General features: G+C 44.4%; 1 protein-coding gene across 2 annotated transcripts in view; it reads left to right on the forward strand.

Moving 5' to 3' along the window:
- The window catches only part of GARNL3 (GTPase activating Rap/RanGAP domain like 3), a 166,335-nt gene that overhangs the window by 15,722 nt on the left and 125,200 nt on the right, over positions 1 to 25,413 (forward strand). For both annotated transcript variants that reach the window (XM_018055802.1, XM_018055804.1), the window contains exon 2: positions 4,776 to 4,946. In XM_018055802.1, the coding sequence (XP_017911291.1) occupies positions 4,776 to 4,946 (171 nt within the window). The remainder of the gene's footprint in view (positions 1 to 4,775; positions 4,947 to 25,413) is intronic.

The following is a 25,413-nucleotide window of genomic DNA, read 5'->3' on the forward strand; positions in this document are numbered from 1 at the left end:
GGGGTGGGAGGCAGACAGGGTACCAGTAGCTGGGATGACTCCCAGGGCACTGAGTGCTGCAGAGGAAGAAAGGGGCAGGATGGGGAGTGACTGTGTGGGAGGAGACAGTTTCCTTCAGGATAGAAGTCTCCTCGCTGCCCCCAGCTCTGTGGAGATTACTGCTCCTTTGGCTGCTGAGCCAGTTCAGACCCCAAAAGCTGATCATGGTTTTCCGATAAGCAAGAATGAAGACTTGTGCTTGGTTTAAGGTTGTTTTCAGCCAACAATCTGAACGGGAAATAAGATACAAGATCAAGAACGTAAGGGAAGGACTCCCCTGGCAGTCCAGTGGGTAAGACTTCGCCTTCCACTGTGGGTGAGGCAGTTTCAATCTCTGGTCCGATCCCTGGTCAGGAAGCTAAGATCCCATATGCTTCCTAGCCAAAACCCCAAAACATGAAACAGAAACAATATTGTAACAAATTCAATAAAGACTTTTAAAATGGCCCAGGTCAAAAAAAGAAAAAATAAATAAAATAGCACACAAAGGAGTATGTGTGTCTTCCAGAAGTTTCCCATGTTCCTTGTGGAATTATGAGTGCAGCTCAGGGATCCATGCAGCCTGCACCAAGGGAGCTGTCAGCCCTGTGGAAGGAGTCAGAACTGAGACGCTGTTACCTTGTGTGCCACGTTGCTGCCGTCAGGGGTCCACCTCCCAGCGTATGAAACAGCACTCGTGCCACAGTTGTGTTGGATGGCAGCACCGACTCAATGGACATGAGTTTGAGCAAGCTCTGGGAGATGGTGAAGGGAAGCCTGGCAGGCTGCAGTCCATGGGGTTGCAAAGAGTCGGACACAGCCGAGCGACTGAACAACAACAGCAATCCCTTTAGACTCATGATACGGCTGCTTGAGTCATCCTGAGGGCTTGGGGGTCACAGAGGAGAAGACTGTAAGCTGTGTGCGCTGGGGACCATCTCCAGTCCAGGAAGAAAGCACACACACACACGGCGCCCATGAAGGAGATTCACTCTCAGGCACCCTCATTTCCTTCCCTTCAGGCCCACTCCCCTCCCAGAAAGCACCTCCACACTGTGAATCAACCCTTTTCCTGCCACAGTCTGGGATTTTTATCCTAGAACCTTGAAAAGTCTATCTATGGTATTATCTGATCTTTTCTTATGAGTTCTTACTGTCTCTCTCTCTCTTTTTTTTTTTTTTTTTTTTGAGAAAACCAAGCTATTGTTATGTTTCCTTTGATTTCTATTTTTTAAAAAACTTCTCATCTATACTCTCATCTGTCTTTTATAAACCTCTTTTCACAGGTCCTGGGCTAGTTTTTTCCTGCATGATCATCTTGGGTAGAAGCACCTCTGTCTGGGTCTGCATTTACCCAACTGATAATATGGGTAGATTAACCTTGACCCCTGCTTCTCTGAGCAATGGTGAATCTTCTCTTTCAGAGCTGGTGCTGGAGGTCTGGCCTTGATGTTTCTTGGGAAGTGGGAAGGGGACAGAGGCAATGGGGACATGCTGTCTGGTTTTACTCTCTCCCAACCCCGTCCTCCTGTCTGCAGAGTCCCCTGTGCCTGTGGTATACATGACCCCATGGCAGGTCTCCCCTTGAATGTTCAGCTCTCCATCCCCTACTCACTTCAGGGCAAACAGGCTCCTCCAAAGAGGGCCTAGGTCAGTGGGGTTCCCCATGATTCACGGGCTCAAATGTACTTGGGTAATATCTTTTGAGAGGTTCAAATGGCTCTTAAGACATACTCTTCCTTCTCTCCTTCAGCCTTTCCTCAGATTAGGCCACCACTTCTTGTTAGAAAGCTGGGGCTGTGAAAAAGGAAAAAGAACAAACACCTTCTGGTGAGTGCTGCTCATGCTTCTGGGCCTCATGCCTCAGATTGGGCACTGTTGGCCTTTAAAACGATCTTGCCCATACAGCAGATATTCAGGATTATAGCATGGAGTTTCTCCCTTCTCTTTTTCCAGTAGGTTTTCTTCTGTGTGTTGGGCTATTTTTGCTTATTTCCATGGGTTCCAAGGAGTTGTGCAGATGAGTGCTTCCTCTGCCATCTTTCCAAGAAGTTCTTCCTCTGCTGAATAGTTTAAACCGTGAGACAAGAAAGATAAAATAAGTCAGATGATTAAGAGGAACGTACATTTTTTAAATTAGAAAATTAAGACTAGAAAAGATAACAGAAATGAGGGAAAGGATTAAAATGAACAGTGGTGAGACAGCATCTGAACAGTTAAACAATGAAGCTAAAAAATTAGATGAGAGTATAAAAAAAGAACTCAAAAACTCCAAGAGTAAAGTTAGGCAAAAAGGCAGTGGGAAAGGTTTAAAAGAACTAGCATTTAAGTGTTTCTAAACATAATTTTAAAGATGACAGGGATAGAGATGCTAAAACAATGAAAAAAATCTTAGTATTTAAAGATTAAAAGAATATAATCAACATAGGTATTTCCTCTGTAATATTCCATGTTAAAGATGTATCTGTATTTACTGATTTACAAAGATATCCAAGACTGGATTAGAGAGAAGAGCAAATTACAGCGCGGGCTCAGTACATATGTCACGTAAAAGTTGCAAATATATCGACAGAGGAGTGATGGAAATCATACCAAAGTGAACTGGGAGAGGTAAGGAATCGGAAGTGGGGGTGTCATGCATACCATCAGATCCCGTCACCATTTCTGGAATCTTCTCCCCTCTCCTCTTCAGTGCGCCTTTGGCCTAACACCCACACCTGGGTGGCCACTCTTCCTAGGTGGGCTACCCTCGAGCTTACTGCAGCTGCTCTGCCCACCTGAGCAGAGGGCCTGGAGTTTACAGTCCCCACCCCGCGACCCAGGGCCCTCAGCTCCTCATCGCAGGTGGGACAGCTCTGATGCATAACCAACGTCAAGCAGATTGTAAAGTCAGCTCTGTATATGTTTTTACATTTTCTAGTAGCCACATTAAAATCCATACACTTTATCTTCAACATGTAGTCAACATAAAAATTATTGAGACATTCTGCATCCTTTTTTATTCATACTAGGTCTTCAAAGTCCGGTGTGTGTCTTACATGCACATGTCTTGCTTTCCCTGCCTGCATTTCCTTGCTCGGTGGTCACATGTGGCACGATGCTACTGCATGGGACAGCCTGCCTCCACTTGAGTGGAAGCTGTTCCTTCACAGGACTTCGCCTGACAATGAAACCTCATCTCCCCATCTGGCTTCCTTCACTCCCTTATCAGTTTCTTATAGGAGCACTCTCTTTCCTTTTTTTTAAAAAAAAAAACAAACCTTCCATAATTGAGAAAGGAACATTTTTAAAATCTTTTGCATACAACTGTTATTTTTGTAATTTAGAAAAATCTATAGAGGGTTCAAAGAAAAACTGTGCCTCTCACCCAGATCCCTGCTTCATTATTTGTTTGTTTGTTTATTGCTAAGGCAGCCTTAACCCCTAGGACTCTGGGTTTTGGAAGACCTGAGGTACCAGTGAATAAAGAATAACTGACAACACACATACCAGAAGCTTCCCTCCTTGCCATTTGTCATATGTGGAAGGCTTGAGCCTTTCATGTCTGTCGAGTTGCTTCCAAGATAAGTGGTAAGATTATCCAGCAGTCTGGGTGAGATTATCCAGCAGTCTGGGTCAGGTATGCAGCTTGCGTTCTCAAACCCAGGCAGGGTGATAGGGGGAGCTGGGTCATCACTTATAAACCTGGCAAGAGTGACCTTTTTTTCTTTCACAACATGCCTCAGCCTATAATTGGTACCACTGTAGCAGCTTGGGAGTGGGTAGTGCCCATCTGGCTCCAAACACCCAGGCTGTGTGGAGTCACTTCTCTTGGCATCTAAACCCTGCAGCAGGATGGGGGCTCCCTGTCAGAGGCCTCTTCCTCACTAATAAGACCGCCAAGGCTCTTGTCTTTTGCTTCATCACAGCGTTTATTGAGAAGACAGTATAAAGAGTCCCTTTTTACATAAGTGCTAGCTAAGATTGATTTTTATTTTTCCATTTCCAAATAGTTGGATTTTCTTTGCTTTGGATTTGTGTTTCACTTGAAGTAGAGATGAGGGAAGAATGGTGTTGATTGGCTCAGAAAATAATTCTAATCAGAAAAAGCGGGATGTTTACATTTCCTAATAAAGCTGCCCTCTTTTGTCCCAGAATCACCTTCCCACCTTCCTCAGGAGAAAGAAACAGGCTTGTTTCAGCAATGCATTTCTCAGTTTCTTCCCATAAACCATCCACTTGTTAATTCAACAAGTGGTTACTGCTTACTTCCTCTCTGCCATTACTCTTGAAATGTGACTTTGGTCCTTTTGTCGACAGCATTGTTGCCAGCATAGGCTCTTTTTATGGCTCTTGGCTGTTTTAATGGGAAGCTGGGAGATAAACCAGGCACTCCTTTTACAATGGCTATGAGGTCCACCCTCTGCAGGTACTCCAGACCGAGCTTTCCCTTCCTCAGCGGATGCTGCCTTTTTCTAAATAAGTCTGTGATGGTTCACATACTCACTGTCCTCCTTGTACCTTCGACTCCACTGCCTGGGAGTGTGGAGGCCTCCACTCATTGCTAAGAGATGTGATAGGATTTGGATGGTTCTACGGCCGTGATGTCACAGTGTGCAGTAAGGGTATGGTGCAGTCTTGGTGGGGCACCTGGATCTTGGGAATGTCTTGTCTTCACCCATTATTACTGGCGGGCTGGCCCCGAAGGGAGGAAACAGGCCAGTACTGGGCCATGTTCTTCTCTGTCCTCAGTGCCTTTCCCAACCCCTCTGCTTCAGTACAGCACTGCAGCCTCCAGGCCCCCTGATGGACCCTCTGACGAAAGGGCCCTGCGGGAATCAGATGGCACAGACCCTCATGTGGAAAGCCAAGTCCTCTCTGTCCTTTGGCATCCAGCCCCTGCAGACGTGGCCGACTAAAGACCCTGAAGTAGAGGCCCAGGTCAACCTGTAAGTAAGTAAGAGAAGCATCATCTCAGTTGGGGCTCATGCTCACTCTAGCTTGAAACCCCCTAATGCTCAGGAAGAAAATTATCTTTGGGGGGAAGAGTATGGAGGGAGAGGGGAGTGGATACTTGATTGGGAGATTTCATTTCCATTTCTTAATGATGCCTTATATTTATTTATGTATTTACTTAGCCATGATCATTGAGCACCTACTCTGGCCAGGCCTTGTGTCAGGCATGGCAGGCAAAATAGATTTAGCTCCTGTTCTCAGGGGATTTATAGCTCATAGAACAGATAGTCATTAATCAAATAATCACACAAATAAATTGTGACAAGTGCAATGAAATGTGGTATCTTGATTCAATAAACATTTACAGGATGTCCTCAGTGTGCCAGCAACATACTCAGGATATAAGGAAATAAGATATCTCCTCACCTGTGGCTATCAAATAGTATCTAGAAGGGGAAAATTCCAATTATTATTCAGAAGAAATGGTAATAATAACTATGTTATAACTAATATATTAATAGATTCTAGGTCCCAGAGGGTGGTGACTATGTTTTCTCATGAAATTTACTCCTGAGTCCCCAGGGCTTTGTTAGGGTGTACAGTATTTGCTGGATGAATGAATAAGTAATGAATGAAGAAGAGGATACTACAACACAGGGGTGCTTAGCTTTCCAGGGGAATCAAAGGCAACTAGCTGCAACAATATGATTACCTTAAGAACAAGAGATACTTCATCGATTCCATGCAACAAAAATGATCAGTGCTTAGTGTACCTGGTGCTTTTGCGAGCCTAAATTCCATCGAGGGCCATGAATCAGAATCACCTATCGGGCTTAAGAAACAGCTGATGCCTGAGGCCCACCCCAGAGATTCTGACCCAGGGACAGCCTTTCCAGGAAGGCAGACAAGTAACCAAATATTAATAACTCCGATGCCACTAGAAAAGGAGCATATAGAAAGTGCTACAGGAGGAAGGAATCTGCTGGAGGACAGGGAGGAAAACGAGAAGCAGTTGCACTTAGCCAGTCAGGATGACCGGCAGCCAGGCAGGAAAAGCCACCTGAAACAGGAAACTGAAGAGCAAAGGCTCGGATCCGTGGAAATGGGTCCCAGCAGTGTTGACAGGCATTAAACTAGTGGTTCTCAAACCAGTGGTTCTGCAACCCTGGCTGCACAAAATCAGCCCGGGAGCTATGAAACAGAAAGCCAGCACATTCTACCCAGGATTCGCAAGTCAGGGTGGGACACAGATACCAATATTTTATACAGCTCCCAAGGGAATTCTTATATGCAGCAAATGTTGAGAAATGTTAAATGTAACCACACATCAGTTCAGTTCAGTCGCTCAGTTGTGTCCGACTCTTTGCAACCCCATGAATTGCAGCACACCAGGCCTCCCTGTCCATCACAACTCCCAGAGTTCACCCAAACCCATGTCCACTGAGTCGGTGATGCCATCCAACCACCTCATCCTCTGTCATCCCCTTCTCCTGCCCCCAATCTTTCCTAGCATAAGTAAATACAAAATAGCTATGAAGCACCTTATATGCCTAGCTAAAGTGAAAGTGAAAGTCCGTTAGTCATGTCTGACTCTTTGCAGCTCTGTGGACTGTACAGTCCATGGAACTCTCCAGGCAAGAATACTGGAGTGGGTAGCCTTTCCCTTCTCCAGGGGATCTTCCCAACCCAAGTCTCCCACATTGCAGGTGGATTCTTTCCCAGCAGAGCCGCAAGGGAAGACCAAGAAGACTGGAGTGGGTAGCCTATCCCTTCTCCAGGGGATCTTCCTGACCCAGGAATGGAACGGGGGTCTCCCACATTGCAGGTGGATTCTTTACCAACTGAGCTATCAGGGAAGCCCTGAAGGGTATAAATTTTTATATCTCAGGCAATGGGGAGCCACTGATAGCTTGCATGATTTTAAGCGACAATACAGTTTGAAATAGACAAAGTTCACAGGGTTTGGATAAATTCAGGATTGCTAGTTCTGCAGTGGGCTCTTCCAGGAAATCAGAGAAATCTGGAGTCACTGCTGGCTTTTCAGAGCTGTCCCCATTCTTCCCACAGTGGCCCTGTAGGTCCATTTATGAATGTGGGAAATGAATGTCACCTTGGCTGTAAACTGAAATCTACAGTTTCAGTGAACGCTGAATTATTTGACCGAAATGCTCCTGTTTCTTGGGAGGTGGCTGGTAACTAGCATCCAGGCAGGCCTAGCGCTCTACTCTGGAGAGCAGGGAAACCTGGGCTTCATCAGCCAAAGGTGAAATGGGGGTAATGGCGTTCCTCCTTCCTCCCAAGCTCCAGGCCAGAGTAACAGCCCTCAAAGTGAACCCTGCAGGGGGCGCTGCTTCTGTCTATACTACAAGCCCCACAGTACACCGCGCGGATGACGTAGTCAAAGGGGAGAGCAGCGCTGCTGGGCAGCCTATGAGATGCAGCGGCCGCAGCCTGAGGAGGGGCCTTCCAGGATCTATTGGAGAATATGTTTAGGGGTGGGACCAGGTCCTGGTGATTGGCGGCCGCAGGGCTGGCGAAACTGCGGCGGGAACGGGGAAGGCGGGGTTCGGGAAAGCGGGGTTTGGCTGCCCCCCAGATTCAGGGGCGACAGGGCTGGACTCACTGGAGCCGGATGTTGGGTTTTCTGGAAAACGGACTAGAGAGATGTGTCTTTATTGCTGCCATTCTACAGGCCGCTCATTCACTAACTCATTCATTCAACAGATTTACTGGCTACCTCTGCCAGGCACTTGTGCAGACATACCAAATGCGTTTTCTCTTTTTAGTCTTCACCAAAAAATCTGACGAGGTAACTACTGCTGGCTCCATCTTACAGATGAGGAAGCCGAGGTCCAAAAGAGTTAGAAACACGTGCTCGGAACACACTGCTCTGTAAGTGATGGAGCAGAGATTTGTACCTGTCTAGTCCCAGTCCATTCTGAAGGAGATCAGCCCTGAGATTTCTTTGGAAGGAATGATGCTGAAGCTGAAACTCCAGTACTTTGGCCACCTCATGCGAAGAGTTGACTCATTGGAAAAGACTCTGATGCTGGGAGGGATTGGGGGCAGGAGAGGAGAAGGGGACGACAGAGGATGAGATGGCTGGATGGCATCACTGACTTAATGGACGAGTGAACTCGTCCGGGAGTTGGTGATGGACAGGGAGGCCTGGCGTGCTGCGATTCATGGGGTCGCAAAGAGTCAGACACGACTGAGTGACTGAACTGAACTGAACTGAGTCCCAGTGCCACCCTCGTAACCTCAGCTGTGCAAGTAAGAGCAAAGTGTTTATGGCATGTCAGTGTCCACAGGGTGTCTTGCTTCTGTGGAGTGAATAATACAGCAGGACCCGACTGCACATCAATAAAGCTGACCAAGCACAAAGTTGGGCCTTATGTGAGGTACCATGGTTATACAAGGCCTGCTTTCTGCCAGAAAGTATTCTTATATCTTTGTTGTTGTTCACTCTCTTCAGTTGTATTGAACACTTTCCGAACCCATGGACAGTAGCACACCAGGCTTTCCTGTCCTTCACTATCTCCTGGAGTTGGCTCAAACTCATCTCCATTGAATCAATGATGCCATCCAACCATCTCATTCCCTGTCGTGCCCTTCTCTTGCCCCCAGTCTTTCCAATGAGGGAAAGCATCAGGGTCTTTTACAATGAGTTGGCGCTTCGCATCAGGTGGCCAAAGTATTGGAGCTTCAGCTTCAGCATCAGTCCTTCCAATGAATATTCAGGACTTATTTCCTTTAAGATTAACTGGTTTGATCTCCTTGCAGTCCAAGGGACTCTCAAGAGTCTTCTCCAACACCACAATTCAAAAGCATCAATTCTTTGGCATTCAGCATTCTTTATGGTCCAACTTTCACATCTGTACATGACTACCGGAAAAACCATAGCTTTGACCATATGGACCTTTGTCAGCAATGTGATGTCTCGGCTTTGTAATATACTCTCTAGGTTTGTCGTAGCTTTTCTTCCAAGGAGCAAGTATCTTTTAATTTCATGACTGCAACACCGTCCACAGTGATTTTGAAGTCCAAGAAAAAAGTCTGTCATTGTTTCAACTTTTCCTCCATCTATTTGCCTTGAAGTGATGGGACTGGATGCCATGATCTTAATTTTTTGAATGTTGAGTTTTAAGCCAGCTTTTTCACTCTTTCTTTCACTTTCATCAAAAGGCTCTTTAGTTCCTCTTTGCTTTCTGCCATTAGGGTAGTATCATCTGCATATCTGAGGTTATTGATATCTCTCCCTGTAGTCTTATTTCCAACTTGTGCTTCATCCAGCCTGGCACTTCACATGATGTACTCTACATATAAGTTAAATAAGCAGGGTGGCAATATATAGCCTTGACAAACTCCTTTCCCAATTTGGAACCAGTCCATTGTCTGGTTGTAACTGTTGCTTCTTGACCTGCATAGAGGTTACTCAGGAGATAGGTAAGGTGGTCTGGTATTCCCATCTCTTGAAGAATTTTCCACAGTTTGTTGTGATCCACACAGTCAAAGGCTTTAGCATAGTCAATGAAGCAGAAGTAGATGTTTTTCTGGAATTCTCTTGCTTTTTCTGTGATCCAGTGGATGTTGGCAATTTGATCTCTGGTTCCTCTGCCTTATCTAAATCTAGCTTGTACATCTGGAAGTTCTCGGTTCATGTATTATTGAAGCCTAGCTTGAAGGATTTTGAACATTACCCTGCCAGCATGTGAAATGAGTGCAATTGTAGAGTACATTCTTCAGCATTGCAATGAAAACTTGACCTTTTCTAGTCCTGTAGCTACTGCTGAGTTTCCCAAATTTTCTGGCATATTGAGTGCAGCACTTTCACAGCATCATCTTTTAGGATTTGAAATAGCTCAGCTGGAATTCCATCACCTCCACTAGCTTTGTTCATAGTAATGCTTCCTAAGGCCCACTTGACTTCACACTCCAGGATGTCTTGACTTCACACATGCTGGATGTCACCAGGATGTCTAGGTGAGTGGTCACAAATCAGCTTACTGAGCACCTGTGTGCTGCGCCGGGCCTTGTTATAGGCACTGAGCATGCAGAGGGAGCATCTCCTTCCAGATTAAGCTGGGGCTTGTGGAAGTGCTGTTACCTAGGGAAGTCCAGGGAGATTTCTCAGTGGAGGGACTACCTAAAGGATGAGACCTTTACCAGGCAGAGGTGAGGGAGGCGTTCCCAGACAGAGGGGACCATCTGTGCAAAGGCCAGCAGCATTAAAGCACTCTAGATTTGAGGGGAGCCACAAATAGTCTGGTCTGACTGGTGCTTCTTAGGGAGTGGTGAGCAATGAGCCTGGGATAAGCAGTGGGGGCTTAACCTCCTTGCTAGGAAGTTTGGTCTTGACTCTCTTAGCTAGAGCAGAGCATGATCAGATTTGCATACTGGAATGATTACTGGTATCAGTGGGCAGCTAGATTGCAGAAGAAAAAAGCTAGCAGCCAGGAGACCTATCAGAGTGGCCAGGTAAGAGATATTAAGTGTTCTGATGAGTGGCAGGAACAATGGGATTGGGTTAAGGAATAATTAAGAGGAAAGTTAGAGTGGACCTGGTAAATGCATGGGTGGTGAGGTGAGGAAGTGACCCTCAGAGTTTTGACTCTGGCAACTGAGTGATGGTCTTGCCCTTAAAGAGAGGGTCTTGAGATGAGGCAGCACAAAATCTGAGACAGAATGAGACAGAGATCGTTAGATACTGCTGTTGGGGGCAGGCTTCAACAATATGTGAACCGAGAACTTCTAGTTCTGAGGAGGGATATAATTACATCTTTGGAGGCAGGAAGTTCTTAGTAAAAAGAGTCTTCTTAGAGTAAAGTGAAGTGGATCTTGAAAAAGGAGGAGAACCTTCCTTCTTTCCTTTTTCTTGAATAGATTTTAATCAGCAGAGGTAGGAGAAGGGTGTTCTGGATGGCCAGATCCTGATTTGCCACTTGTATGGCGAAGTAGTAGGAAGTCTGGAAAGTCAGACGGGGGGACATATTGTGAAAGGTGTTGTACTTAATCCCAGGACAGTGGGACACTGAGTGGTTTTTGAGACAGACAAGTGATGGTTTGGGCTCTGATTTTGAAAAGTTAATTTCACTGATGTGTGCAGTGAGGAGGCCAAGAAACCAACTAAGAGATGAACTACAGAGGGGCTTGTTGGTTGTGACAGAAACCCCTCTCAAAATAGTTTAGGTGTAAAAGGAGAATGTGTGGGTTCATGTGACCAAACTAAGGAAAGGGACAGATCGTGCCTCAGGGTCAACTGGATCCAGGAACAGTCAGTCCACACCCTCAAGCTCCCACTCCTTAGCCTGCTTTCTTTCTGCCTGTTGACCTCCGTGTCTCCTACCATCCACGAGTTTTCACCACTGCAGTGAGTACGATCTTGGGCGGCATAGGGTATGTTCTCAGACTTGCTACTTGAGAGGACAAATCTTCCCCATTGACATATGTATGAAAGTGAAAGTGTTAGTCACTCAGTCATGTCCGACTCTTTGTGACCCCATGGACTAACCTTCCAGGCTCCTCAGTCAATGGAATTCTCCAGGCAAGGATACTAGAGTGGGTTCCCACTACCTTCTCCAGGCAATCTTCCCGACCCAGGGATAGAAGCCAGGTCTCCTGCATTGCAGGCAGATTCTTTACCATCTCAGCCACCAGGAAAGCCCTGGTGTATACCTATGGCTGATTCATGTTGCTGTATGGCATGTTGTATGTATGCTGATTCATGTTGATGTATACATGTTGATGTATGGCAGAAACCAACACAATATTATAAAGCAATTATCCTTCAATTAAAAATAAATTAATTAAAAAATATATTTTCCCATCAGTTAGAGGAACCCTGGGAAAGGACTTGAGTTTCCCAGCCTGGGTCACATTTCCATTCCTAGTTCTGGGGGGAATGTCTGTTACCAGGGGCAGAGGAGGCAGTTCTTGCCTCCCTGGTGAGCAGTGAGAGGGCTCAGGAAGTAGAAAACATAATTTGAAGGAGTCAGAAAAGCCAGAGGGGCAGTTTCAGAAAGGGGAGTGCTCTCTGACCAATCACAAAAATAACTTAGGAGGTTTTTTTAAAAATATGGATCATGGAACTGATTAAATTAGAATCCTTAGTGGTGGGACCCAGGCCTGGGGCTGAAGGTGTTGAATGTAACAGAAAGTTTGAAGATCAAAACAATATCTTCTGTTGAGTTTGATGATTCGGGAAGCCATGGGGCTTCTCTGAGAAAGCAGTTTCAGCTGGCAAGGGAGGGCAGAAGGCACACAACGAGTCTCTTTGCATCCTCATGTCTCCTCACTCATAACCTCATTTCAGGGCTGTGTCCGACCCTACAAGAAGCAAAGTCAGTCAGTTTAGTCGCAGTTAGTCAGTTTCATGTCTGACTCTTTGCGACCCATGGACTGCAGCATGCCAGGCTTCCCTGTCCATCACCAACTCCCAAAGCTGCTCAAATTTATGTTCATTGAGTCGGTGATGCCATCCAACCATCTCATCCTCCATCGTTCCCTTCTCCTCCTTTCTTCAATCTTTCCCAGCATCATGTTCTTTTTCAGTGAGTTCTTCTCATCAGGCGGCCAGAGTATTAGAGCTTCAGCTTCAGCATCAGTCCTTCCAATGAATATTCAGGACTGATTTCCTTTAGGATTGACCTGTTTGATCTCCTTGCAGTCCAAGAGACTCTTAAGAGTCTTCTCCAACACCACAGTTCAAAAGCATTAATTCTGGGGTGCTCAGCTTTCTTTATAGTCCAACTCGCATCCATACATAGACGCAAACACCTCTCACAGGCCGGATGCCGCTCGCTGGCGGATGTGAAGTAGGGAGGGTTCCGGCTCCGGCCTCCGGTCTCCGCTGCTGCTGTGTCTAGTACCACCACCAATACTGCTGCCTCCATTGGAGCTTCTTATTTCTAAAATGGCGCCCCTGGACTAGGACAAGTAGGTGGATATAGTGTGGCTATGCAAATACCTACTGGAGAAGGACTTGAAGCGGCTTTGTGACTACATTTGTGACCTCCTCTTGGAAAAGGAGCCAGTATCAACACCAGTAACAAGAGGCACAGTCTCTTTGTTAGCTCAATACATTAGGAAAAGACAAAGGAAACCTATTGATAAGATGGTTATTCAGGGCCATTCTGCCTTAAAAGAATGTCAACCAGGAGCTAAGGGAAGAAAGTTTGAAGAGTTTTTAATCCCATCTGAATTATCTGCCCACTCTTTTTAAAAAATGTGTATTTCTTTCTTTATGTGGTTGCCTTGGTTCTTGGTTGCAGCATGTTGCACAGAACCTGGGCCCCCTGAACTGATTGCGAGCTGGGTAATCTCAGCCACTGGACCACCAGGGAAGTCCCTGCCTATTTTTTTAAAAACCATCAGTCCTTCCTATGATTAGTTACAATATCCTAGCAACAAGTGGATTTTTTTAAAAGTACAATTCAGATTCATTTCCATCACTAGGCTGAATTAGCAGTGGTTTACTTGTTGATCTTTTGGAGAAAGTTGTCATGTGTTTAAAAGAGTTTATAATCAAGGCATCATACAAATTTAGGCAATTTCATATTTAAACATGGGAAGGTCCCCTGGAGGAGGGTGTGGCAACCCACTCCTGTATTCTTGCCTGGAGAATCCCCATGGACGGAGGAGCCTGGCAGGCTGCAGTCCATGCGGTCACAAAGAGTCAGAGACAACTGAGCAGCTAACCACAGTACATATTTAAACATTCTAAAATAGCTCTCAAAAGCTATTTAAAACCTAGTTTGCTCCTGAATAAAAGTCTACTTGGTTAAAAAACACAGAGCTGGAGAGAAAGCCTCTGGGTTTAAATGAGGGGAAGTTGTAGGAAGCCCAGGTGGCTGTTGGTCTTGGCCACATTTGCCAATGAAACTCCAACAATAGGGAAATTGATGTTTCAATTTCCATTTGCCTGACTCCTGTCACTAATTCTCAACTGATTCCAAATACAGAGAAGAGAGCAGTTTGATTTATTAAAAGCCTCCTAAAGCTCAGACAATTGTGAGGCAGGCTAGGATTTGTACAGGTCTGGCTAGAAGGAGGTTTTATTTATTTACTTTTTAATTCTCTTGTTCTTCCTGGTCTTTACAAAGTGTCTGGCACATAGAAAGTGCTCACTAAATATTTGTTGGATAAGTTAAAGGTCATACTTTGGCCACCTGATGTGAAAAACTGACTCATTTGAAAAGACCCTGATGCTGGGAAAGATTGAAGGCGGGAGGAGAAGGGGACGACAGAGGATGAGATGGCTGGATGGCATCACTGACTCAATGGACATGAGTTTGAGTAAACTCTGGGAGTTGGTGATGGACAGGGAGGCCTGGCGTGCTGTAGTCCATGGAGTCACAAAGAGTCAGGCGTGACTGAGCGACTGAACTGAACTGAAGTTAAAGGTAATAGAACAAAGGTGCCAACTAGGAGCCTTCTGCAATAATGAAGGTCTAAGCTAAAGCAGAGAAAGTGGAAATGAAAAGGAGAAGGAGGGACAAAGGACTACGAGACACGGTATAATTCTGGAAATATCCTCAAGTGCAAAATGGCATGTACCAGGTTATATATTGCAGTTTATTATTAGTAGCAAAAGGTTTAAAACCATTTACCTAGGAAACTGGTTACATAAAATATGGTGTGTCTACTCAATGGAATAGTATGTAGCCAAAAGAAGAAATTACAGGGGCTCTTTTGGTACTGATTTGGAAAGATTGCCAAGGTACATTAAATGAAAAAATAACAAAAAGAATGGAATTGTGAATGGTTTACTACTAATGTATTTACCAAAGGCAAAAGGGAATATATGTTTTTCTTTCTTTGTAAATGCACACAGCATCTCTGACAGACACACACCAAACAGTAGAGGCTCCTGGTGGGGAGAGGAAATGGGAGAGGGGGCGTGGGGAGAGGAGAGACTTTCTCTTGTATGGCCCTTTGGACTCTGTGAATTTTGAAGGAAGTGAGCTTTATTTCTTCAAAGAATGACATATAGAGTTAGGTTAAGCTCCTGGTGACAACCTAGATGGGTGGGATGGGGTGAGGAATGGCAGGGAGAATTAAGAGGAAGGGATATATGTATACTTATATATGTATACTTATGGCTGATTGACATTGTAGTATGACAGAAACCAACACAACATTGTAAAGCAATTATCCTCCAAATAAAAATAAATTTTAAAAAGGACACCAAAAATATACATGACTAAAAATTTTTAAAAATAATGAAATACAAGTACACACATACAAACATGCACCAATCAAAAGCAACACTGTGCGGGCCTGTACCGGGGCTCGGAGGCTGATTAGATGTTGGATATGGGGAAAATCTGGGTGATGACCCTGAGCTTGAACCTCAAGTGACTAAGAAGAACATGGCAGTGCTGCTGACCGAGATGTGAGTGAGGAGTGGGAGTGAGGGTGCCTGGGGGGCATGTTATGTTTTAGGGATCCCAGGGGGTTCACAGAACCACGTCCAGCAGTTGGAAGTCAGAACTTGCAGTTGGAGAAAAAGTTTTGAGTTGGAGATTTGGTTTGGGTTAGCAGAGAGGCAGTATTTGAAGGTGCAGGAGTAGTGAGGTCCCCAGGGAGGTGAGTGACCCAAATGGAAGGGAGAGGAATGTGGGTCTTCACCTTTCAAGGGTGGCTTAAGGTTCAGTGCTGCCTTGCTGCTCTGTGTGATCTAAGTCAGGGAGAAGTATGGTGTCACTCTGCCAGGATGTCCTGGTCCTTTTCTGGGAACAGAAGCTACACCACTGAGCTCCACATCCCCTGGAGGAACAATCACTAACAGCAGTCATTTTTCCTCAAGGAGGTTATGCCATTACTAAAAATTTTATTCCTTTGACTATTCACATTTTCTATTCTTTCAAATTTTACAGTCCTCAAGGGCCAGCAACCCATTTTTGGTGCTCACCTCATCTCGAAGTACAGTACAGCACACCATGAGGGCACACTATAAATAGTGTAAGATAGTCTTTTTAATCATTGCTTATAAGAAGCAGAAGGAAATAGTTCAGGCTGCTGTGCCCTAAATTCACCTAAACTAACCCTCATCTTTATAAATCCCATTTGGCTTTGGATGGAGGCTGGTTGTTTTCCTGTCATCTCCTATATTAACAAATGTTCTTGGTTAAAATCCTTTTACCTTCTAAATTTCTGTGAATTTGGTCTATCTATTATTTTGCTTTCTTTGAAAAACATCCCCCCACGCCTCCAGTCTCTCATCCTTGGTCTCAAAGTCTCATTTTTGTAGACCATCTCAGGATCAGAGTACCTTGGTGAAGTTAACATTTTAGAAACTCTTTCACAAGTATAGTTTGACCTTAAAAGCACAGAGTAAGCTGCTTTTCTTCCAGTACATGGTCTGAATGTATCTGGAGAAAACCAGAGCACAAGTAAGTATGGAGTAGCCACCTGATGCGAAGAAGTCAGCTTGTTGGAAAATACCCTGATGCTGGGAAGGATTGAAAGCAAAAGAAGAAGGGGACGGCAAACAATGAGATGGTTTGATAGCATCAGTGACTCAATGGACATGAATGTGAGCAAATTTCAAGGATAATGGAGAACAGAAGAGCCTGATATGCTACCGTCCGTGGGGTCACAAAGAATCAGACATGACTTACTGACTAAGTAACAAGGGATCTAAATTGGTCCTAAAAATTAGAATAAAATATAGAGGTCATTTAAAAAGCAGTGGGAGGAGCCTTCCCCCTCTCCTAGGTTATTTCCAGGGAAAATTCAGTCAGTTCCACAAGCATTTACCTTTACATTTGAGACTAAGAATTTTTCACATATTGATACGGGCTATAAAGCAGATCAAGATACACCACCCCAAAAATGCCACTTTGGCATAAAGATTATTTTGAGCTGAAGGCAGCTGAGAAAAGGCAGATATAGGAAGAACATCTGCCCGCCCCCATCTGCCTAAAAGCAGGGCATTAATTTCTCTATGTGAACGTACCCCCTCCCCTCTCTTTACCAAGGAGGAGAACAGCCCTTGCTACCAGAGACAGAGACTGCACCAAGGTGAGTCTACATGAAAAAGCCTTTCTAAGTAACCCAACCTATCACTGCTTTCCCCCACGTGGCTCCCTCCCCATGACTGACCCTCCCAGAATCCCCAAATCTGGCCCCCTTTTTTAAGTCTAGTCACTTCTCCACAACTTATCGCCCTTTGTTTAAATGGTATATGAGTCTCTAACTGCTATTGGGGGTTTTCTTTTCTGTGCAGCCCTTGTGCATGTAAAATTAGAAATAAAATTTGTATGCCTTTTCTTCTGTTCATCTGTCTTTTGTCAGCTTAATTCACAGGCATCAGCTACAGAACATGAAGAGTAAAGGGAAAGTTTTTCCTCCCTAACTGATATTTCTTAAAGTTAGAGCATTTTAGATCACAGGAGAGCCTAGCTTATCTCTGGATTTCCACAAAGAGACTTTCTTTTTCTTCTTTGTGTGTTCAAATGCACATACCTTCTTGCTAATGAAGCACATGGATGCACAATCTCTGTTTCTTCAAGTAGTTGTTGAGCTCCAAACTACTCACCATGCTAGTGTGTGTTTTCTCTTTAAATCCAACAGCCCCATGAGAACTGTCCCATGTTTATCAGTATTTGTTGAATTAATTCGTAAATCAAGCCCCATTTTACAGCTGTAGAACTGAGGCCCCATGAAAGGCTGTTTCTTGCCGAAAATCAGGCAGTAAATTAGTGGTGGGTTATTACAGGGCTGAGTAAATATCAGGCAACCCTTACGCACATGGAATTTCTCTATACATACAGATGTTAACTTATTTAAATTTAGCATCAGAGTTTCTTTTTTACTCTGTATAACGTTTTAAAGTAATTTCTTATTGTACTGTAATTTACATGCAATAAAATGCAAGAATCTTAAGTTCACAGTTGGATAAGTTTGACACTTGCAGCTGATCCACTTTGTAATGTTACAGTGTGATCTGTTGCACTTAATTATATTACCTGTTTATTGAAAGATGCCAACCACTAGACATAGGAAATGCCAGCCTCATCGTTAACTAATGGCTAGTGAATGATGTCACAATGTATTCATTGTGATGGCCCCCGCAGCATTTTCTTTGTTTGCTCATATTACTGGCATTGGATTCACTTCTGAAGCGAAGTTATTGAGATTAACCTGAGGCAACATTTACAGTATTTTCAGGTCTGACTCAGAAACGAAATTTCACAAATATGCTGTATAACACTGCTCACTTCCAGCAGCAGCCGACAGTGGACTTGTGAGCACCTGGTAGTGTCTCTCCAGGCCTGATCCTTGAGAAAGCTCTGAAGCGGCCCCTGTGCTTACCCCGCCTCTTCTCTGGGTACCTATCTGTACGGCTGGCCTCACCCTCCTGTGTCTCTCCCAGCCCCTTGCAAAGAAGGAAAATCCTAGGGGACCTGGTGGCTTTCTTCAGACATTGGAAGGGCTTTCCTGTAGAATGATCTTGTTTTATGTGGCCCCAAAGGATTGGCTGGCTGACTATTATTCACTCATTCACTCATTCATTCATAATTCAATAAAACCCCACTAAGAGCTAATATCAGAGTTATCCAAGTCTATGCCCCAACCAGTAACGCTGAAGAAACTGAAGTTGAACGGTTTTATGAAGACCTACAAGACCTTTTAGAACTAACACCCAAAAAAGATGTCCTTTTCATTATAGGGGTCTGGAATGCAAAAGTAGGAAGTCAAGAAACACCTGGAGTCACAGGCAAATTTGGCCTTGAAATGCGGAATGAAGCAGGGCAAAGACTAATAGAGTTTTGCCAAGAAAATGCACTGGTCATAGCAAACACCCTCTTCCAACAACACGAGAGAAGACTCTACACATGGACATTAACAGATGGTCAACACCGAAATCAGATTGATTATATTCTTTGCAGCCAAAGATGGAGAAGCTCTATACAGTCAACAAAAACAAGACCAGGAGCTGACTGTGGCTCAGATCATGAACTCTTTATTACCAAATTCAGACTCAAATTGAAGAAAGTAGGGAAAACTGCTAGACCATTCAGGTATGACCTAAATCAAATCCCTTATGATTATACAGTGGAAGTGAGAAATAGATTTAAGGGCCTAGATCTGATAGATAGAGTGCCTGATGAACTATGGACTGAGGTTCGTGACATTGTACAGGAGACAGGGATCAAGACGATCCCCATGGAAAAGAAATGCAAAAAAGCAAAATGGCTGTCTGGGGAGGCCTTACAAATAGCTGTGAAAAGAAGAGAGGCGAAAAGCAAAGGAGAAAAGGAAAGATATAAGCATCTGAATGCAGAGTTCCAAAGAATAGCAAGGAGAGATAAGAAAGCCTTCCTTATCTTCCTTTCTTTGATTAATGCAAAGAAATCAAGGAAAACAACAGAATGGGAAAGACTAGAGATCTCTTTAAGAAAATGAGAGATAGCAAGGCAGCATTTCATGCAAAGATGGGCTCGATAAAGGACAGAAATGGTCTGGACCTAACAGAAGCAGAAGATATTAAGAAGAGGTGGCAAGAATACATGGAAGAACTGTACAAAAAAGATCTTCATGACCCAGATAATCATGATGATGTGATCACTCATCTAGAGCCAGACATCCTGGAATGTGAAGTCAAGTGGGCCTTAGAAAGCATCACTACGAACAAAGCTAGTGGAGGGGATGGAATTCCGGTTGAGCTGTTTCAAATCCTGAAAGATGATGCTTTAAAGTGCTGCACTCAATATGCCAGCAAATTTGGAAAACTCAGCAATGGCCACAGGACTGGAAAAGGTCAGTTTTCATTCCAATTCCAAAGAAAGGCAATGCCAAAGAATGCTCAAACTACCGCACAATTGCACTCATCTCACATGCTAGTAAAGTAATGCTCAAAATTCTCCAAGCCAGGCTTCAGCAATACATGAACCATGAACTCCCTGATGTTCAAGCTGGTTTTAGAAAAGGCAGAGGAACCAGAGATCAAATTGCCAACATCCGCTGGATCATGGAAAAAGCAAGAGAGTTCCAGAAAAACATCTATTTCTGCTTTATTGACTATGCCAAAGCCTTTGACTGTGTGGATCACAACAAACTGTGGAAAATTCTGAAAGAGATGGGAATACCAGACCACCTAACCTGCCTCTTGAGAAATCTGTATGCAGGTCAGGAAGCAGCAGTTAGAACTGGACATGGAACAACAGACTGGTTCCAAATAGGAAAAGGAGTACGTCAAGGCTGTATATTGTCACCCTGCTGATTTAACTTCTGTGCAGAGTACATCATGAGAAATGCTGGGCTGGAAGAAACACAAGCTGGAATCAAGATAGCCAGGAGAAATATCAATCACCTCAGATATGCAGATGACACCACCCTTATGGTGGAAAGTGAAGAGGAACTAAAAAGCCTCTTGATGAAAGTGAAAGAGGAGAGCGACAAAGTTGGCTTAAAGCTCAACATTCAGAAAACGAAGATCATGGCATCTGGTCCCATCACTTCATGGGAAATAGATGGGGAAACAGTGTCAGACTTTATTTTTGGGGGGCTCCAAAATCACTGCAGATAGTGAGTGCAGCCATGAAATTAAAAGACGCTTACTCCTTGGAAGAAAAGTTATGACCAACCTAGATAGTATATTCAAAAGCAGAGACGTTACTTTGCCGACTAAGGTCCGTCTAGTCAAGGCTACGGTTTTTCCTGTGGTCATGTATGGATGTGAGAGTTGGACTGTGAAGAAGGCTGAGTGCCGAAGAATTGATACTTTTGAAGTGTGGTGTTGGAGAAGACTCTTGAGAGTCCCTTGGACTGCAAGGAGATCCAACCAGTGCATTCTGAAGGAGATCAGCCCTGGGATTTCTTTGGAAGGAATGATGCTAAAGCTGAAGCTCCAGTGCTTTGGCCACCTCATGCGAAGCATTGACTCATTGGAAAAGACTCTGATGCTGGGAGGGATTGGGGGCAGGAGGAGAAGGGGACGACCGAGGATGAGATGGCTGGATGGCATCACTGACTCGATGGACGTGAGTCTGAGTGAACTCCGGGAGCTGGTGATGGACAGGGAGGCCTGGTGTGCTGTGATTCATGGGGTTGCAAAGGGTCAGACATGACTGAGCAACTGAACTGAACTGAACTGAAGAGCTAATATCTGTGCCAGGTATTATGTAACATGTAAGGATTTTGCACTGAACAAGACCAACAGAGAACCTGTCATTGTGGATGCTTATATTCTAGTAAGGGTGGCGGATGTTAATCCAGTATCCTCTTTGTATTAATAATTTCTTGTCTGGGGAGTAGGGATGAAGTCCAGAAGAAGAAGCAGAAGAAGAGGCAGTTTGTAGAGAGCTTTCCAGGTCCTGAGATGAGAACGATGCTCAGCAGGCTAAAGGAAAGGAAGAAGGGCAGTGTGGCTGGATTGCTGAGATAGGGAGAGAGTGGGCCAGACAGGACCACTGATCCAGGTGTGATCATAAGGAAATTAAGAAGAAGTGAAAGGGTGAAGACGTAGGACCAACTGGTGGCAATTAAAGTGTGATGGATTTCAATTCAATATAGAAAAAAAAAAAAAAAAACTGTTTGACAGGGAGAATGGAGTGCCCTGGGGTATACTGTGTTTCTTTATCACTAATAGTGTGTAATGGGCTTCCCTGGTGGTTTAGTGACAAAGAATCCTCCTGCAATGCAGGAGACACAGGTTCGATCCCTGGATTGGAAAGATCCCCTGGAGAAGGAAATGGCATTCCACTTCGGTATTCTTGCCTGGGAAATCCCATGGACAGAGGAGCTTTGTGGGCTCCAGTCCATGGGGTTGCAAAAGAGTCAGACACAACTTAAGAAACTAAACAATAACAACAACGATAGCGTGTAATTGAGACTTGTTAGCTATATTTAAAGTATCTGGTAGAGAATACACTACCATAGGTGGCAGGTTGGACACCAAGTGATCCTTGAGTCTCTGGACTGGAAGTCTCTGCACATTTCTGGAAGTCTCTTCCACCCTAAAATTGTATGTTGACGTGGCCAGAAGACTGACGAGGCTATTATGGGGATCTGGACATCAAATAGTGAGGACCCATAAGATGGAAGGACTTGGCTGGCTGAGTATGGGAGATGATCACTGATGAAATGTCCAGTTGTAGGAGAATGGGGGATCAGTGGGATATTGACACAGCAGGAGGCTACACAGCACTGTGAGTTGATGACTAGAGTTACGGCTATCAACGTTTACAAACCTCAAAAGCAAAGTGTTCAGAGAAGCTAGTTACAGGGAGATAGTCATGGTTTGATATACAAGTGTGTAAAATTTAAAGTCATGCTAAACAATACTGCATATGGTTTATGACTACATGGTACAAATGTCAAAGATAAGTAGGAAGTATAAACCAAATTGTTTAGTTGAATTGTGTCAAAGGAGAGAGATGAAAATGAGATCAAGGAGAGGGGTTTTCATTGTATCTATAATGTTCATGATATTCATTTTTCTGCATCTTAAACTATTTCATAATAAAACAAATTGGAGAAGAAATCCAGATGAGTGTGACATACAGCTAGGTTTGAGAGCCAAAATCAAGTGCTTCTCAAAGTTCAACATGCATTTGAATCCTCAGGGGATTTTGTTAAAATGCTGATTTTGTCTCATTAGGTCTGGGGTGGGGCCTAAGAGTCTGAATTTCTAACCAAATCAGGGAAAACTATCACTCTGAGTAGCAAGAATGGGAGATTCCCATTCTCTAGGATTCCCGCTAGCCGGGGTACTGCTCAGAAATGCTGCTCTGGACAGCATGCCTGCCTTCAGAGTCTGGGTACAGCTGGAGGCACAGTTTGGCAATCTCAGAAGAGAAGCTTGGAGAACCTAGGGAGACAGACTTTGGAGGGATTTCCCCAAAGAAGTTAAATCTGCAGGTGATCAAGGCAGGTCTGCAGCAACATATGTTGTCTGCTGATTTTTTCTTCTTAAACAAGTTTCTGTTTAACGCTTTGTGGTCATGCACGTATAGGTGTCCTGTGGAGCAGTGTTTCCCAAACCAAATTATACTCAGCTGGAAATCCCTTCAGCCTTGACCTTATAAGAAAGAAGCCAAGGTCACTAGAGAGTGGAGAGGGAGGGAGCAGACGTGTGGACATTACACTTTGTAGGAATCATCTGTAGGTAGCAGCTCCCAGGTTTCTGGATGGTGGGTCTTTTAAAAAATTAATTAATTTTTGGTTGTGCTTGGGTCTTCGTTGCTGTGCAGGCTTTCTCTAGTTGCAGTGAGCCAGGACTACTCTATAGTTGTGGTATGTGGGCGTAGTTGCTCTGGGGTATGTGGAATCTTCGGGGATCAAACTCATGTCTCCTGCATTGACAGGCAACTTCTTATCCACTGTGTCACCAGGGAAATCCTGGATGGTGGGGCTTGAGCTGAGCAGAATAACAGGCCTTCAGGCTTCTGCTCTGCACACCCACATCCCAAACGGGACTGTTGTACAGTTACCAGCTTTGCTACACACAGGTGTGATGTGCTTGCACACTTTTTGTTCTGTGAAGTCCAATGTCCTTTATATTTTCCCACTGAACCGTAAGTGCTATGACTGTGGGGACCACACATCTTAGGTTTAGCACCTGGCTCAGTATACCTGGTACGTCTTAGGTGCTCAGGAACTGTTTATGGGATGAGTGAAAGAATTTCAACTCAGATGCAGGTGTTTTTAAACTTAACCTTTTTATTTTGAGAGCATCATAGGTTCTTATAACGTAGTTATCAGAAAAACACAGAGAGATTCCGGGTATCCTTTCCCCAGTTTCCCCCAGTGGTAACATCTGGCATAATAACATTAGTGCAGGATCAGTCACAACCAGAAAATCGTCACTGATGCAATCCGCTGGCCTTAGGTTTCCCTGGTGTCACATGCAATCTTATCATGTGTAGGTTCATTTATTTATCATCACAGATGACACAGAATGGCTCCATCACCACAGAATCTCTTATGCTACCTTTTCATAACCCACCTCCCTCCTCTATAATTTTAAAGAATGTCACCTCAGGAATGTTGTGTGATGGAATCACAGCAGTATGTCACCTTTTAGCACTGGCCCTTTCCACTCTGCGCGACTCCCTGGACATTGCCCAAGTTGCTGCGTCTGTCAGTGTTGTGCTCCTTTTCTGGGCTGAGGGACATTCCAGCGTGTGCGTGCAACACTGGTTCTTTATCCATTGGCCCTTCCAAGGATTTCTAAGCTTTTTCCAGTTTGGGGCTATCATGAATAAAGCTGCTGTGAACATTTGTGTATAGATATTTTTGAATATATATTTTCATTTCTCTGGGATAAATGCCCAGGAGTGCAAGTGCTGGGTCATATGGTAACTGCGTGTTTAATCTTATAAAAAACTGCTACCTGGTTTTCAGAGAGGCTTGGCTTACCTTGCACATTCCCACCCAGAGTTTATGAGTGGTGTGGTTGCTCTGTGTCTTCACCAGTGTTTGGTGTGGTTGCTGTTTTTTAGTTAGAACTCCAAGGGCACTGGTAGAGGTCATTATTGAAAGGAAACTTGCAGTGAATTACCACAAGACTTTAGTAATAGCAGAGAATCCAGTAAGTTCTGGGGACACCTGTCTATGTCCAGAAACTTAGTGGGCACAGAAATAGTGTAGGAGGAATGCATTTCAGAATATTACAGAAATGAAGGTTAAAGTGAGAAAGATGGCTGAATAATGGTGGAAGTAACATCAAATATACCAAAAGAAATGTCAGAATATCCAATGGCAGATGGATGGTGGAAGAGGGAAAGAGGGAAGGGGGCAGGAACCCATCTGCATTCAGCAAGGGCAAAGGCCACCAGAGGTGAAGTGAAAGTCACTCAGTCCGAGTCTTTGTCACCCTGTTGATGGTAGCCCGCCAGGCTCTTCTGTCCGTGGAATTCTCTAGGCCAGAATACTGGAATGGGTAGCCGTTCCCTTCTCTAAGGGATCTTCCCAACCCAGGGATCAAAGCCAGGTTTCCCATGTTGCAGGCGGATTCTTTACCATCTGAGCCACCAGGGAAGCCCTAAGAGCTATCATTAATTCATAACTATTCGTGGAGCAGCCTGCTCTGAACCAGGCGCATGGGGCATGGTCATGACCAAGGTAGGCAAGGTCTCTGAATAGAATAGCCGGCTTTCATTTATGTGTCAGGTGTGCTAAGTGCCTTATGATATTTTTTAATCCTCCCACAGAAACAGATTATTTTAAGCCCATATTATAGATGAGGAAACAGGCTCAGAGAGGATAACTAACTTGCCAGGGGCCACAGAGCTGTTGTACCATGGAGCTGACATTCAGATCCAGGCATATCTGACCACTTTATGATTGGTGGAGTTCACTAATGGATGTTAAACTTAAGATCAGGAGCACGTGATACTGGGAACCCAGAAGCTCAGTGGGGGGACAGGATGCTGTCTGGAGCAAGAATCCAGGGACTTAGATTTTTCTGAGACCCTAACACTCCAGAAATCCTCTTGCTTACTTCCTACT

The sequence above is a fragment of the Capra hircus genome, chromosome 11 (genome assembly GCF_001704415.2).
Source record: "Capra hircus breed San Clemente chromosome 11, ASM170441v1, whole genome shotgun sequence".
In the NCBI taxonomy this organism is placed as follows: domain Eukaryota; kingdom Metazoa; phylum Chordata; class Mammalia; order Artiodactyla; family Bovidae; genus Capra; species Capra hircus.